Source organism: Pleurodeles waltl, chromosome 8 (genome assembly GCF_031143425.1).
Source record: "Pleurodeles waltl isolate 20211129_DDA chromosome 8, aPleWal1.hap1.20221129, whole genome shotgun sequence".
In the NCBI taxonomy this organism is placed as follows: Eukaryota; Metazoa; Chordata; class Amphibia; order Caudata; family Salamandridae; genus Pleurodeles; species Pleurodeles waltl.
In genome coordinates this window covers 997,900,846-997,916,913 of record NC_090447.1, presented here as the reverse complement: position 1 = coordinate 997,916,913, position 16,068 = coordinate 997,900,846, and the positions used below count along the sequence as shown (strand labels likewise).

At 39.8% G+C, this 16,068-nt stretch overlaps 1 protein-coding gene across 15 annotated transcripts in view; it reads left to right on the top strand.

The window, feature by feature from the left end:
- LMO7 (LIM domain 7) overlaps positions 1-16,068 on the top strand; it is a 411,754-nt gene that overhangs the window by 296,963 nt on the left and 98,723 nt on the right. For all 15 annotated transcript variants that reach the window (XM_069205263.1, XM_069205262.1, XM_069205261.1 and 12 more), the window contains one exon: positions 8,936-9,078. In XM_069205263.1, coding sequence (XP_069061364.1) covers positions 8,936-9,078 — 143 coding nt within the window. The remainder of the gene's footprint in view (positions 1-8,935; positions 9,079-16,068) is intronic.

Here is a 16,068-nt window from a genome sequence, read left to right as displayed (position 1 = left end):
ACTGTGGTTTGTGCCTCCTCGTTGTGATGCCATCATTCCAGTTTGCCGTGGGAATGTGCAGGATACATGCTTGATCGTCAGTGTCCCCACTGAGGTGCGTACGTGTCTTGAAGTCTACATGAAAGTCTGATGTCTGTGACTGGTGGAAAAATAGTTTGCTGTGCCCTCCATGATTGTTTTAGGGACACCTGCTAACATGACCAAACCCGGTTTTGGTTGGTAATTAGCCTTTTCAATGCTTTGTGCAAAACACTGTTATCCCATTGACCACGTGTCACTGACACGCCTTCATTTCTAAATATCTTAATCTTCATAGGCCCTGCTCGCTGTACATAACTGTGCTTCAAAATAACAATATCTGCAGGATGCCATTTCTACCCCTTTACCAGATGTCAGGGTACAACCTAAAAACTATGGCAAGCGCAGCACTTCTACAAGAGATTATTTATTGTATTTTTGTTTATAGATTTGTGGCTTTCCTGGCTTACTATGCACTGAACATACCATTCTGGTCTTCTTGGCACCGATGGTTCCCAATATCTGCCATTGTTGCTGAAATGACACACTGCTCATGGTGTCTGTTCATCCTCCACGAGAGACTGGTTTGCCTTCCCTACCCTCCTGTGACTCGTCTTCCCAAGAACTCCTTTATGCTGCCCTACCCAAGACTCTGATTGTGTCTGTCAGAGGCAAGTTTTTCTGTGAAGAGGCCCAGTTTTGTCTTGCAGACTGGCATCTTTAAATGAGAATCCCTTTTCAAGGCTGCCTTTCAACTTCCGTGATATGTGTTGCCTTTTAAGCAGAAACAGCCGTGCATTCCTACTTACAAATTGTTCCCTAGCTAACGGTTATTAAATAGGAGAGAGATTGAAGGAATTGCCAACGTATAAAAATGTAGGTTTGTGGTTTTAATGAGAAGTTGCTGTACTGGTCATTGCGCACATACATTCATTTTCAGGGTATCGTTACTTAATACGGGACTACTGTAAATCTGTTCGGTAGATGTTGCAATATGTGTGCTCTTGAAAGTCCACACATTTCCTTAAACTTTGGACTTCACTGCACCCTTGACTTCTGACGCAGTATATTAAGTTATAAAACTCCATTGTAGGCTATTTCGGGATTTAACACGCATAGACATTCCAGAACTCGGACCTTCGCCCTTGTACAGCATAGCATCCCCGCCTTTATCTCTTGTGCTATCTTTCTAACACATCATTCTATTATTCCTGCTGACGTTGATCCCTTGCCTTTCCTAAAGTAAGTCTTAAAAGGACAGTCTTTATTTTTAGAATTGGCCTAGAGATTGCTTTAGAAGCCTGGTCAACCCCATCCATTGAAAAAAAACATAAAACGAAACTACATACGCATATATGTAGATAGAGGTCATTTGGGTAAGCAGTCTTCATCCATCGGCCTAGCTTTCATTCACATTTCAGCATGCAGCACGGGACAGTTAGTCAGTCCACTTCAGACACTGGGTCTCGTGCACTGAGATTGGATGTGTTTTTCCTGTTCATATGTGTACGTCTGCCTGAAAAGAAGTGCACAACAGTTCAAGGGATGATGGGCCAATATGATGCCATTTTTTTTGTATTTTTGCCATAGTATATATTTATTTATTTATTTAGTCATCCTAGTGTGTTGAAACTGTCTTCAAGTTGCAGTAATTCAAGGGCAAGGCCACACTTTCTTTGTACCATTAACAATTATATTTTCTTGTGGTGTGCATTAAAACTAACAAATCTGTTATTTGTGTCATATGTACACTTGGCTGCCAAGAAGCACCCGTGCTCTTCCATGAACATTTAATGCCGTTGTTACTTCTTTGAATTAAATAGTCTTAAGCAAACATGTAGCCACTATGTTTAAGTACTGCCATTTTTTTTTTGTGGTATATGTGTGCAATTAAAAAAGAAAACCACCAGAGTAACTTACCAAGGTCAGCCTTATTATATGTGCCAATGATTGTAAGTAATTGAATATGTCACTAAGCTCCTAAAAGGGCCGTTTTTTGTGGGTCATGCATGCTTATGGACCCTAGAGTCATTTTCAGTAATTGAGAAAGAAACAATCACTGGCGAAAGTGAGATCAGATGTGCACAAACAGGAAATAGGCCTGGCAGCTGTTTGCTCAACTAAATCCACATTCATGTGCCTAGTATTTAATAATATGTTGAAGAAACGGTGCATGATGGGTAGACTGTTAAGAATCACCATTGATGACACAGATCTTGTGTTTATCGTATCTGATTCCAGCTGACAACTTTTTAGTGGAACAAGTCTGTAATTAAACCAAGAGAAACAAGTGTGCCATAAGTATGCAAATAGATTTGTATATCGCAAACCTGATATAAAGCATTTTATAAAGTATTAAAACTATGTACTGTAGAGTGTGGGTCTAATGCTCAGGAAATGGGGGTTAGAAATCAGACACTGGGTAGAGATGAGGGGTTATATGATCAGTTGTGTAATGGTAATTGTGAATGGTCATTGGCCGGGAGACCCTATGTGCGGAAGAGGGGACAAGACAAGGCAAGTCTTCATATCGCTTGGTTGATGATCAAGTCACATGTTGAGTAAGTGTTCCTTGATTAGCAATGCTTTGAGCTTGCTTCCAAAGCAAAGGGCTTGTGGAGGTCGGTGGGCTGTGGTTATAATGTTATTTCATGTCTTCTGGGCAGTCTGATAAACAACAGAAAAGAGAAAGTTGTGTTACATCTGGGCATGTCTCTAATAAGATCTCACCTGGGTTATTTCATCCAGTTCTGCTGACAGAATCTAAAAAGGATAAAGGCATAATTTGCAATTCCATAGATAAGCTACCAAAATAGTGATTACTTTAAACTAAATGTCTTGAAATTGGTCACTTTTTGAAGTGTCCAAGCAATCTTAAAAGAAGGGAGTTTGCTCTGCTTTGTTCTAAGAAGGATAATACTGCAAGAATAAACACTATACAGGAATAGAGCAGAGCATAAATGGTGTATATTGTTTTTAAAAGAGCAAAACTAGTGAGGTTAACTCTCTGTAACCTTGATTTCCATACAATAAAATATACAGTAACACATTATGTAATTTGTGAAAGTGGATAACATTTTAAAACGAGATCCAACATTCACATAATAAGAGACAATCACAGAAGCGTAATGGGGGGTAAGAAAGATGCACTGGGTCAGATAGTGATATATTTAACTGTGATAAATGATATACTGTCTCTAGGATAATCATGCAAACAGTCATACAAAGGTGTGTAGTAGAGAACTGCTTTGTATTCTGTCACATATGCATAAAAAACCATTTGACCCAATGAAACTACAGAAAGTACCTTGCTTGACCCTTAACCTAAATCATAGACCATTTTACACTTGTTTTAAACAGTCTTTTCAGAAAATGAACATTGTTATACGTTAATGAATGTGATCCAGAAAATGCAAACAGAGAATCTTATTAATAAAACTATGGCTGTATGCATATGTATGTTTAAAAGATCATTTTTAGCTTGGTTAAATCATGGGTTGCAAGCAACAGCAAAGGGATACATAATTGTTAGACATACTTAGGGTACAATGTTGGACCCCAAATGAGACTGAACCTGCCAAAATGCATAAAGTACCATCAGGTTTAACAGGTGGCATATAGAATAAATGTTCATTCACATTTGAAATACATAATTTTGTTTTATCAGAATATTAAATAAGACATTGACACACCTGATAAAGGTTTACAGAGGTTTATGAACAGTGGCAAAAGACTAGTAGAGAGATAATTAGCACAGGTAGAATGGCACTAAATTGATGTTGTTCATATTGACCCACATTATTATTGCCTATTCTACATTATTTAAGTATCTAGTTATTATTCTTACCTACACATCTGCTTATATAGATGTACCTTACAGTGGAGGGTTTAGGTTAATGTAGTGAATGCAGTAATATTTTCATGCAGTATAGCACATGTGATATAGTAGGGATACACAATAGTCCCTAATTTGTTCAATGCGCAAATAGCAGAATCTTAAAAATACTTTGTTTCTTTGGTAGCGTATGGAGGTCATTGATTTTACAATTTTAGTACAGTGTACCCACAGGTTGGACAACAACCCTATGCTTTTTCAGATTTGTACTGCTACAATTCTACAGAAGGCATGCACTTCATAGTGGAAGTTACACAAGAGGGATAAGCATCAGGTGACACAGTAGGGAATATGGTTTGACACAAGGGGTGGTTAGTACATGAAACTGTATAACCGTAGGAGTGGTAGAAACAAAAACAAACGATTAAACAAGCATGCAACACTCTTTGAGAATGGTGAAGTGCTGTGAGGAAGGAACAGTAAAGTTGCAGACATGAATGAAATGGACATGCTCAGTTATCCATGTTTGCTGCACAAATGTATAACACATTTCTTCCCTGCTTTCTATAGATTTTCCATCTTACAATACAGAACACAATCTTATGGGACATTCCTACAGTGATAACGTGGCATACTTAAGCTTTATCTGTCACATGCAGGAGTTATAAGTGTCTGCGAGAAACTGACCTGCTGTGCTGTATGTAGGTAATAGTATGGGCCACAGCACTGAGCTGGTTCAACTTAGAGTTCCGTGGGTCACCTTTGTTACCTAGGCGATATGAACATGAAAACCTTAGGGATATAAGTGTTTTAAAATGTTATGGATAATATCACAACCAAACAATTCAGTTAAAGAATGTAAAGGCCCAAATTACGTGCAGATAAAAGGACAATGGTTTACTAAGGAAAATGCCCCCACATGTCAAGAATTAAATCATTGGATCAAAGGAAATTGCAAGAACTAAATTGATTAGAAGAAAAGGGTAACATTCATAATGAAGCAAAAAGAACATAGTGACATCATTCTAAGTGTCTGCTGGACAGCATAATTGCATTGATGTAAATTGAAGACAAACAAGTCAGCCACAGGGTTGGTACACACAAGCAATAATGGCTGTGGACCAACCGTTTGACTTTGACAATCGCTGCTCCTCTATTAGGGATGATGTAGAAAGGTTTGACTATGTTCAAAGTTTTAGAAATTTTCAAACACTTCAGGATGAGCTCTGGTGTGCTCAGATCTTTTTGCTAAACGTTTGTGGAGACCGGACCTATACAGAGCTAAACATGCAGGAGAAAAATGTTCATGATTGTGAGCCTGGACCTGGAATAAGTCTAGACTAGAATAGTTTTCTAAGATCTGCTGTAGTATTTCTCCTTCAAAAGATAATGCTTAAAATTGAGTCAATGGATGCTTGGACCCAGCATAAGGGTGTGGAGAAAGTCACTAAATTTCACAGCAATCATATTTATATTGACAGTATGATCAATGGGGCCACACAAGGAAAACTCTAGTCTGAAATAAATTTAAGGACTTTTATTACAAGCTCAAACTCAGTCAGGTAGACCGCTAACAAGAAAAAGTTATAAAGATATACAATCACCAAGGGTTGACCAAGGTGACAGAAAAGATTCAAACGAACTAACATTTGCATAACTAAACATTCCACAAAAACAATAAAAAACATCTGAAAATTCCCCTAATGTACAAAATGCAAGTGCTGTACAGTTCTTACGAGCATCACAACAGTTTTAAATCATCTAAATTTAGCTAGTTTAAGTAAGGGTAACCCTACAGATTAGCCTATCAGTGATTAACATGTGCTGGGTTAAACACATGTGGGCAAAAAGACATAAAGTACAAAAAGGGCAAAAAGAATTTGGAAAAGGAAATCTGGGGCAACAGGTTACTAACTAAAGTGGGCAAAGTAGATAGAAAGGAAAAGCATCAGCATTTCAGAAGCTCTGTCAACAGTCTTCTTCTCTGGAACAAGGGAACAATCTCGAAGTCTCAGTAAGGCATTTCAAAGCTACAAGGGGTAGGGAGGATTGTACTGAGAGTCCAGGGGGTTCAGCAAGAAGAAAAATGAGAAAGATTCTCTCAAAGGGAAAAGCGATGAATGCTCAGAGAAGACTGCTGCAAATCCACGCGAATAACAGTATATTAAAGTTCATAGGGCAAGTTGATTTGTCAATTCATCACTCCCCATGACGTAAAAGATGTAACTTCCAAAAGAAATCGATCTGGTGACATAGACTGCAACACGTCCATAAATTCATATTACCAACAGGTAGACACTATTCCATCTGCTCTCATCCAATGCGACTTTGATACATATACATATGTGGCTAGTCCACAGTTGCGAATGTACTGAGCTTAAGGTCAAATTCCAAAACACTCTATGTGTAAAACAATAAAGAATCTAGTACCAAGCTAGCTTTCTCATGAGAACAAAATCTGGAAAAAGGTTCACGTTAGCAAGAATAACTAAACATTTTCTGCAGTCACGAAACAGAGCCTTGCAAGCCTCCCCTAGGCTAATTCAATGAATTAAAACATCTATGCATTGAATATACATTTAACATTTTAAAACATAACTCAATATTAATCAGCCACCAGACTTTTTCATGTATAATACATTTAAAATGAACAAATTCTATAAGCCTTTCATGTAGCTATAATGTATTACTACATTCGCTACATTTGTACATGCTTTTTAAAAGACTTCTCATGTAAACATCTATTACTATGTTAGTGCACACTACTCGTTTTCGTCATGAATTATAACATAATGACAAATTAATTTTTTAAACATGAAATTTAAATGTTATACCACATGGGTATCAACTGCTAACCTAGATGGAATGCATGTTACTATGGCTTTTCATTGCACCACTTTACATTAGAACTATTATCACTTTAACATAATGTAAAAACTGTCACATATAGATGCTCATTGTGAGATAAAGGACAGTACTAAAATTTCAACTGCATCATAACAATGACTCCAAATCCCTAGAATGTGGGAAAATTAACTTCATAGATGATTTCCATTGCATGCTTTTAACCATAAGTATTGGTGTTACAGAGCACAGTAGTAGACAAGCACAGAACAACCTATTTCCAAAACAGAAGCAGCATTGCATCAACAATTTTATTGTCTTGTTTAGTATTTCTCCAACTGGTGGATCAAACCACTAATGACGGAGGGCTGTGATGACCTTCTGAGGCCAGATACATCCATTCAAAATTATAATTAAATTAATGCTGTTGAAAATGATGGGGAATTGGTGAGGAGCCCTGCCAAACATAGCTTACTGGTTCACAGCTGTAAAGGGTTTTATAAATTCTGCCTAAGATGTATAGAAAGGGACTAGTAGAAAGTGCACTACGAAATTGAGGTGGCCAAGCACTAGAACATTGTGTGAACTAATTTAGTCCTTTCCTCCCATACATAACTACCCCCTTATTCCAACAGTCGAGAAATGTACCTATTCTTCTTCATGACTCATAAAGAGTTACAGGCATGACCTCTGTGGACTCCTGTCCACTGCCTAGCGGGGCAGTATACACCAGGTGTGCAGCTTCCCCTGAAGAATAATGGCAGCCTGCTAGTCTTGAAACCTCCCTGGATCAACTCATCTTCCCGGTCATTGTTGGAGCCATAACTTGGCACGGAATGTTATACTCCAAGGAGGGAGAACCTGAATTGTGGGTCTACAGAGAGTATTTGGGGAGTGGCAGTTATCCCGCCTGCTACACCACTCCTGTGTGGACACCTTCAGATAACCTAAAGTGGGTTGCATGCACAACAACATAGTTTTCTTCTTTGCAGTTAAGGTATTGTATTTTCTCCATTATCAATTATTCTTTCAGTTAGTTATAACCGAACAGTGCAATCAACTTGCCTTTGAAAGTTTTTTTCTCCTGCCACATCCCTCCTTACTCTGAAGTGATACCTTTTACCCAACAGAAAATGATCCTCCCAGCCATCTCTCTCTAACCTTCTTCTTCTTTCTATGAATGTCCCATTCAGCCACCCACTAAGCAACAACATATTTCCTTTGTTACCAAATAGGTCCTTAGCATACCAGGCTCTGCATGGCTTCATTTCTTTCAATGCACCATGCACCTCATTCTGCAGTGGCAGTCAGCCCTCATTGCGCTATTCATACAGTAGCTTTAAGGTGACCTTCTGCTGTGAAGTATGTTTCTGTAACATGTAGTCATTGTGTGGGACATGGAAGGCACCACAAGAAAGAGATCATAGATATCAGCTAGAAAAGGTTACGCCCACTGTGAGCATCCTGAAGAATTGTTCTTTCAGATTTAGTCAGTGATGCCCCAAGCCCCACTTCCTTGACATGTTGGCATCCTCCAGTGTAAATAGAGACTTTGGGTTTAAAGTTGACATGGGCAAGCTGCACGGGCATTGTACAGAGAGGCCTTCTTGGTTTGGTTTTCTGCAACGATACAATCAATGCTTGCAGGGTGAAGGCCTCCTTTGCAACAGAGCGAGGCTGCTTTTGCGCTATTCCAATTCCTTTCTGACTTAATCTTAGCTTATTGGTGGTAATGTTGAGAGTGGTAGGCTTCATAGTCAGAGCATCTGCGTAAAATCCACATCAGTTTGGGGGTGGGGCGTGTGGAATGGATTAGAGGGCATGGTAATCGATATAAAGAGTGATCTGGGAATCATGTTGTGTTCGAGGTCAGCAGAGCTCTGATAGCTGTTTTCCTGCGACCATGTGGATAGTGGAAATGGGCTGAGACGCATGTTTTTGATTTGGGTGAGCTATGTGTTTAGGATACAGTAAGCTTTGCCTGAAAAAGAAACCATGCTCTACGGACATTATGAAGCAGTCGTCGACGCGGTATAGGTTGTATTTTGGAGGCGCACAGGTGATTAAATGCTTCTGCAGAAAAAAACAGTGGTAGAGCAACTGGAATACAGGTCGGAATTCAGGGCCTGGATTCCTGTGTAACGTGATGCTCTGGGATATTCTGAGTACCTGTGGCTTTCACAGAGGGCTGGAGAAAGTGAGCTCGCTGGGCCAGTGACATTGTGCCTCTCGCTTTAGGATCTCGCCAAATGGAAAAACAGACGGAAGAGCTTCACCTCAGACTTGCAAAAGAAAAAGGAAGAGCGGGAAGATATTGAGAAGAAAGTGTCTGAGAGGTCGGAGAGATCGACCAAAACATTCTCGGAAATGCAGAAGGAAAGGTAAGTGGCGTTTTTCTTGCCTGTAAGATGGTGTGAGCGATGAATGCACAGTGTCCCGCCTGACCACACTATAATATTTCTGTTTGAGTTCCATTCTCTGTCCATGAAAGTACTATTCAGCGCTGAAAGGGAACGGAAGTCCATATTTCAATCGATAATTGTATTTACTTTTAATTTCTGAAATGAAAGCCATTTTGTCAAGGAATCACTTATGGAAGACAAAGTACTAATAGGGGAGTTAATTAAATGTCTGAACGTCTGAAAGAAAGGGGCATATTCACTTGTAGACTTGTACCACATACATTACCTAACATTCATTTAAAACATGTATTTTAAGAGTATATAAATCAACGAGAAACATTTTGAAATGCATAAAGCGTATTTATGTTGGCAACGTGGAAAAAAACATTTCTCCATTAACGCTGGAGTTGTTTTTAATTTTTAGTTTTTAGTGGGCTGAGTGGTAAAAATGTTGTTTTTCAGTGGTGGAAATGATATAATCACCCGAATATATATATATATTTTTTAAACTCAGTCTAGCTAATACGTTTGTGGTGGAATTAAAAACGTTTCAAATTCATTGCCGTTATCCGCGTGCTTTCCAACCCTGCTTGTAAATTTGCAACGTATTTTTGGGTTCCATAAACAAGTGGTTGAGTGTTTTTTTTTTTATAACCCTGCACTTTGTAATAGCGAAATATTGCTGATACATTTCTAGCTTGTATGCGAAATTAGTATCGTTTTTCCAAGATTTCTTCCAATCCACTTTTTTTTCAGTAAACTGTCATATGCGTGTAAAATCTTCGCTGGATTGGCTGTCTTCTGGACTGAAAAGTTGGTACACTTCCCTTGAGAGATAGCAAAGAAGTATGTTAGGGAAACAAGCTGGAAGCAGGTGTAAATCAGCATGATGTAACTTCATAGGCTTTAATATATAGAATTATAGATGAGTAATCATGAATTATGGATATTTTGCCACCGGGTAGTTTTGAGTCAAATAGAGAAATGAGAGCGAAGCTCGAGTTGTCTGTAATGATACTTGGAATACTAATAATAATCCACTTATTCTCCGTTGCACATCTGTAGTTTTATTGTATTTTGTTGCAACTTTTATATGATTTACTAATCCTGTTTGGGGCACTGTAGTTTGTTGGCATCGACAGCATGCTCCGCTGTGCAGGGTGTAGGGTGGGAAGGGTTTCTCTTTGTTTTAGATCCAATGTGGGAACTTTGTCCATGTTATGCGTGATTGCCACAGAGATGTGGTTATCTTGCTATATATAGGACGCAGTGCTCAGCAGTGTGACGGTTGGAGGGAGATGAGGCAAACCCACAGTTTATTGTTTACAGTAAGCTGGCATCTTTGAGAAGCTGTGCAGGTCAATCAATTTTTTATGATCCTAGTCCATTTAGCTAGTTACTGCACCGAGCTGTCCGCTCTGAGATACCTTTGTGTAAAGGTTTATGGCCCTTAATGGGCATGGTTGTAGAGACAAACGGTGAAGAGATATGCTGGGATGCACTTTGTTACTGTCACCCCATGTCTGATTCTCCTTGAGAGATGTCATACATAGTATGTAGTTAGTGGGACCTGTAGTGGTGGACTAGATTGGAGTCTGCCGATAGGCCAGCAGTAGGTGGCAGCTGTCCTCAGTTAATTTTTGCCTGTTCATTTGGTGACGGCTGGTTTAACGGTTAGTACAATACTAGGTGAGGGACAGCAGCAGATATGTCATCGGTGAGTGTAAGAGTACCAAGCAGTATAAGGGAGTCATTATGCAGCCTTACAAACTATAGTATGCTGCTGATCACCTGGTATATATTTGAATTAGTGCATGCTAGAAGGGTTTTATGTGAGTTCATATTACTATATAATACCCAGGCTAGCCATTGATGTATCTAGAAAGTACTACTTTGGGTGGGCTGTTCTATATCCGAGGTCTGTAAACTGTCCATTGTACTTGAAGGAGCAATTATTCCGGGTTTGTGTTCAGCATAGCCCACCCACATCATCCACCCCTGCATTGTAACAGCTGTGCAGGGCAGAGGAGTTATGGTGGAGCCATACACAACACTGGTCTCTCCTGCCTCATCTGCTGTCCTATGCAACACTTGGTGTCTTGCCACCCAGCCCCTCTATCCACTCAGCCTAACTTTTCCACCCAAAACTATGCCTTCTGCTCTCCATTGGAGCATAGAGCCAGTGTTGTACTGACCGGCTCCCTGAGAGCCCTGTCCCAGCATCTGCAATTCTTTAACAATATAACCGTGGAATGCAACTTTAGTTTTCTGTTAGTGCTCCATCATAGGGAATAACAAGATTTAGATTCTGGAATTCAACCTAGTGACTTTAAGTAAGAGCCATACTTAAGAATTCGGTTGCAGAACAACTGAAGTGTTGTAGGCCATAATTCTTCTTGCCATGACTTTGAGGTACGGTTTATTAGTGGATGGCTACTGGCAACTGTGTGGCTTGCTGTTTTTTTTTTGTGCTTCTGTTTCCCAATCAAAGAAATTCATCCAAGAGAGGAGGTGAATAAATGATATATATAGTTGCATTCCACAAACCAAAAACCGTATACCACCCATATTTTATTAGTTCACTAACATATGTGCTCCTACTGTCCCACTCGTCACATGCCCTATACCCATGCTCCTGAGCTGTGAGCTGTTTCAGTGTACCAGCTTCTGCGTGTGCCCACACCTTAACGTCCCCCATCCATGCCCTTCTACTTGGTGCAGCTGCTGATTTCCAAGACATGACCAATCTGCTCTGAGCTAGTATCAATATCAAATCCACAAACCAATCAATGCATTTTGTGTGCTTTGAACTAAGTAGGGTGCCCCAGTAAATGCACAAATTGAGTCAGTGCAATTTGTTTTTCGGTTACTTCCAGTACCCCTGCCACTACAGCAGACCAGTGTGGCACAATTGAAGGGAAGGTTCACACCATGAGATAAAATCCACCTTATGCTCACTACAGCGTGGACACTCAAAGTGCTTCTACCTACAGTCTACTAATACGCTTTGGTGATAAGTACTTCTGATTTAAACAATTACATTGTGTATACTTGAAACATGGGCAGCCTGAAACTGCTTTTGTATATTGTAAGGAACCTACCTACTGAACATTCATGAGGCGACATCCAATCTGGCCATCCCATTTTGTCTCCACGTTCTGACTATCTGGTATTTCTGTGCCGTTCTGTGGGGAAATTAATAAACATAAAACCATTGATGCCTCTGGCGTGGACTCACCAGGCCCCTAGGAGCGCACCTATGACAAAAAAGTGCCCCCAGTCTTATATTTATCCTAAAGCTCAGCAAACATATAAATCCTTACCATCAATGAATAGATCTCCAGCACTTACTCTTCTCACCACTGTTGATGGCCTGGCGTTATGTACTTTCACCACCTATTGAAATGAGCGCAGACACCACAGGGGTGTCAAAGGAATGTACTCCGTATCGTCCTTCTCATGTCTCAACCAACACCCTGTTGCATCTTTCAACATGACTGAACTAATGAGGGAAGTTTGTTCCCACCCGAAAACTATGACCAAGTATTCCCTTCTGGAAGTGCAGCTTGTATTTCCTCCCTCTCTGATTAAGCCCCATCACCACTCATCCATCTCATCACCCAGTGCAACTGGCCAGCCACATAGTCCACTTCATAACTGGGTGCACCTAGTGACTCATACTTTTCTTTAAGCGCTTTTGATGTGGGCACATTTCTGTCAACTGTTTATTTCTGGTATCTCTTTTGCTAGCTTGGCAATCTAGTTGTCCGTCTACCTCTATATTGAAGCTATATCCTTTACCTACTCCATTCCTTCCCTCTCTGGCTCAACACTCACCAAGATTTGTTTGTGAGCCTTCACCTCTTCTCATTATACACTGTGTCAATTCAATTCATAAAGCTTTATTCGGCACATATAAATGACCATGAAAGCATGAACAAAGAAGAAAGAAAAAGACAACAGTACATATTTACAAAGACATTGCAATTAAAACTTACAGTTATTAATTATAGTTAATGGCTCATTGAGTAATACATATGGTCATTCATAAATATATAGAATGAATAATAAAATATATTAAAAACTCATACTTTTCCTGGAATTGATGCACTGATTTAAAAAGGTGGCAGTATAAAAACAAATATCTGCCGATTGCAGATTAAAAATTAAAGCCATGGCATGTTTAACTGTACGTGTTCCGTATCTAACAAACAGAGGTTTCAAAAATACTATACGAAAACATGTATACAGTTTACAGAACAGCAGAAGGTGCACAGTGCTCTGTGTAGATACATTATCGCACCTACATGGCCCAATCGGGTGTTTCTTAATATTTGGATGGGCTACTAAACAATGTGCCATCCCAAATCTTAGTCTGGTTAGCACAAATTTATGTGAATTCCTAGTCACCATAGTTAGGTAAGATGGAAAACCCTCCATTAGATTGTATCTATTATAAAAAATGACGGAGGACAATGATCCGGCTATGGTTGCTCGTTTCCTTTCTGCATAAGTTAGAAATATACTTTTCATTTCTGATTTGGGGATCGTGGTTGCTGCACTAGGATTATTTAAAATATTCAGATTAAAAATGTCTGAAAAACAGACAACAACATATTTAACCCAGGGAATATCTCGATATTTATCCAAACGTAAGCAATCCTCAACAATAGTTCTGTTAAGTAGCTTTTCATCGCCAAGCCAAAAAGACCGCCAGATCATCAATGGTCTAAGTGATATCAGATCAGTTAGATAATTAATGGCTAATTCGCGATGGCTTAATTCAGTTGAGGCAGAGGTGGGCAAATACAGGAGCTTTTTTAAAAACATATTTTCCTCCAACTGTAAGTTGTAGGTACAGCTATAACCCCATACTCCTGCCCCATACAGAGCAATAGTCGCACATCTAGCTTGGTAAATCTTGAGCATATCCCTGGTTCGACGATCCCCAACTTTTGCAGCAAATCTATAAATACCATAAGCATTTTTTGCCATTTTATTCCGGATGTTATTAAATTCATTGTTCCATTTCCTGTCGTTAGAGAAGGTAATACCTAGGTAACAAAATTTATCCACCTGTTGCACCTTTTCGCCGTCTATAAAAAAGGCATTTAACGTTTTGGCTTTAGCTCCGCAGGTCATGGTATGCGTTTTTCCCTTATTAATTACTAGTTTTCTGTCTTTAATAAAGGAGGAAAAACTATCCATTAGTCGTTGTAATCCGACAGGTGTTCGAGAGATTAAAACAGCGTCGTCGGCATATAGTAACACCGGCACCGGAACACCGTTGATCTGAGGTGCATCAGCATTAACCTTTTTTAAAATATCATCAATTCCATTAATAAATAAAATAAATAAAAGAGGTGCCAAAACACAACCCTGTCTAATTCCTCGTGTAACACAGATTTTTGGAGTACATTCTCCTCTGGTTCCAAAACGTACGTTGGTTTTCAATTTCTCGTATAACCTAGCGAGGAAAAAGATTATGCCTTCTGGGGCTCCTAAATTTAACAAAGTTGGCCATAAAATGGAATGATCTACCATATCGAATGCGCTGCTCAGGTCAGCAAAACAAAGATACAGGGAACCGGGTTTCGCTTCAGTATACTTCCCGATCAGTAGATCAAGATTGATGCACTGGTCGAGCGTACCTCGTCCCTTCCTAAAACCATACTGGCTATCAGCCAGTATGCTATCCTGCTCAGCCCATTCCTCTAATCTTACTAACATCACTCTACTCATGACCTTGACTGAAGAGTCAAGGAGAGAGATCGGGCGGTAATTCTTAGCGTCAGATCTACTTCCCTTTTTATGAATTGGCACAATGATTGATTCACCCCAAGTTACAGGGGCCTCGGCACACACGGCAACATTAAAAACAATAGTTAAAAGGGGGCCCCAGACATCTGGCGCAGCTTTATAAACGTCTATAGGTACCCCGACCGGGCCCTGAGCTTTCCCTCCTTTGCTAGCCTGTATACCATATTTGACCTCACTAACAGATATATCCAAAGGCAGAGTAGGCCACTTATTGGGACTAGGATCATTGACTTTATCAGAGTCAAAAATGCTGGAAAAATGTGCAATCCAACCCTCGCTAGAAACATTAGAAGTCAACTGTGGTGTTTTTTCATCCCTTAGAAAAGGCGAGTTGACCGTGGCCCAAAATAATGTACAATTTGATAATTCAGCATCTTGGTTGAGGGAATCCCAAGCCTGTTGCTGCAGTTCACCCTTCCTCTGTTTGAGCGCACATTTAAATTCCATTCTTAATTTATTTACCAGTTTTTTGTCCCTGGGCCTCGCTGCTAAAGCCTGCTTGAGGCCAGTTAGTGCGGAAGTGCAAAGGTGATTAAACCATCTCGGTCCGTTCCTACTTTGCCTGCTATTGCAACTGGTAAACTTGGCATCAATAGCTTTATTAATTTGGTTAAAACAATATAAAACCCTCTCAGAGTCAGAACTATTTTTTAAAATAGAAGCAATGTCTGGCAGGCTCTCATTAATTATGGAGCTAGTTAAATCATCGGCTCTTTCACCAATCCATCTTAGCCTTACACCGTTAGTCCTATGTGGTTCTACATTAGAAATAATAATTCCCACATCCACCGAACTACCGGCCCAAAGGGTAGTGTCCAAAATAATGCGGTTGTGGTCACTTAGGGTAGGTACTTCAATTCTTGGTGGATCACAGTAAGAACTAATATTAGAAGATGTGATCACATGGTCAATGACCGAGCTGGTGTGCCAATTTTTAAAAGTGGGAATGGGTAAACCATTAACATCTTTACAGCACTCCACTATTTCCAGGTCATAGCAGCCCATGAACTTATGCAGTGCTTCCCCATAACTGTTATGTCCAAAATGCGGGACATCCCAGCCGGCACTGTTAGTAACCCCACAAACCCTTTGTGTAGACAAATCGCACAAAGTAGTATTGAAGTCCCCTACCCAGATGAAGTCAAATAC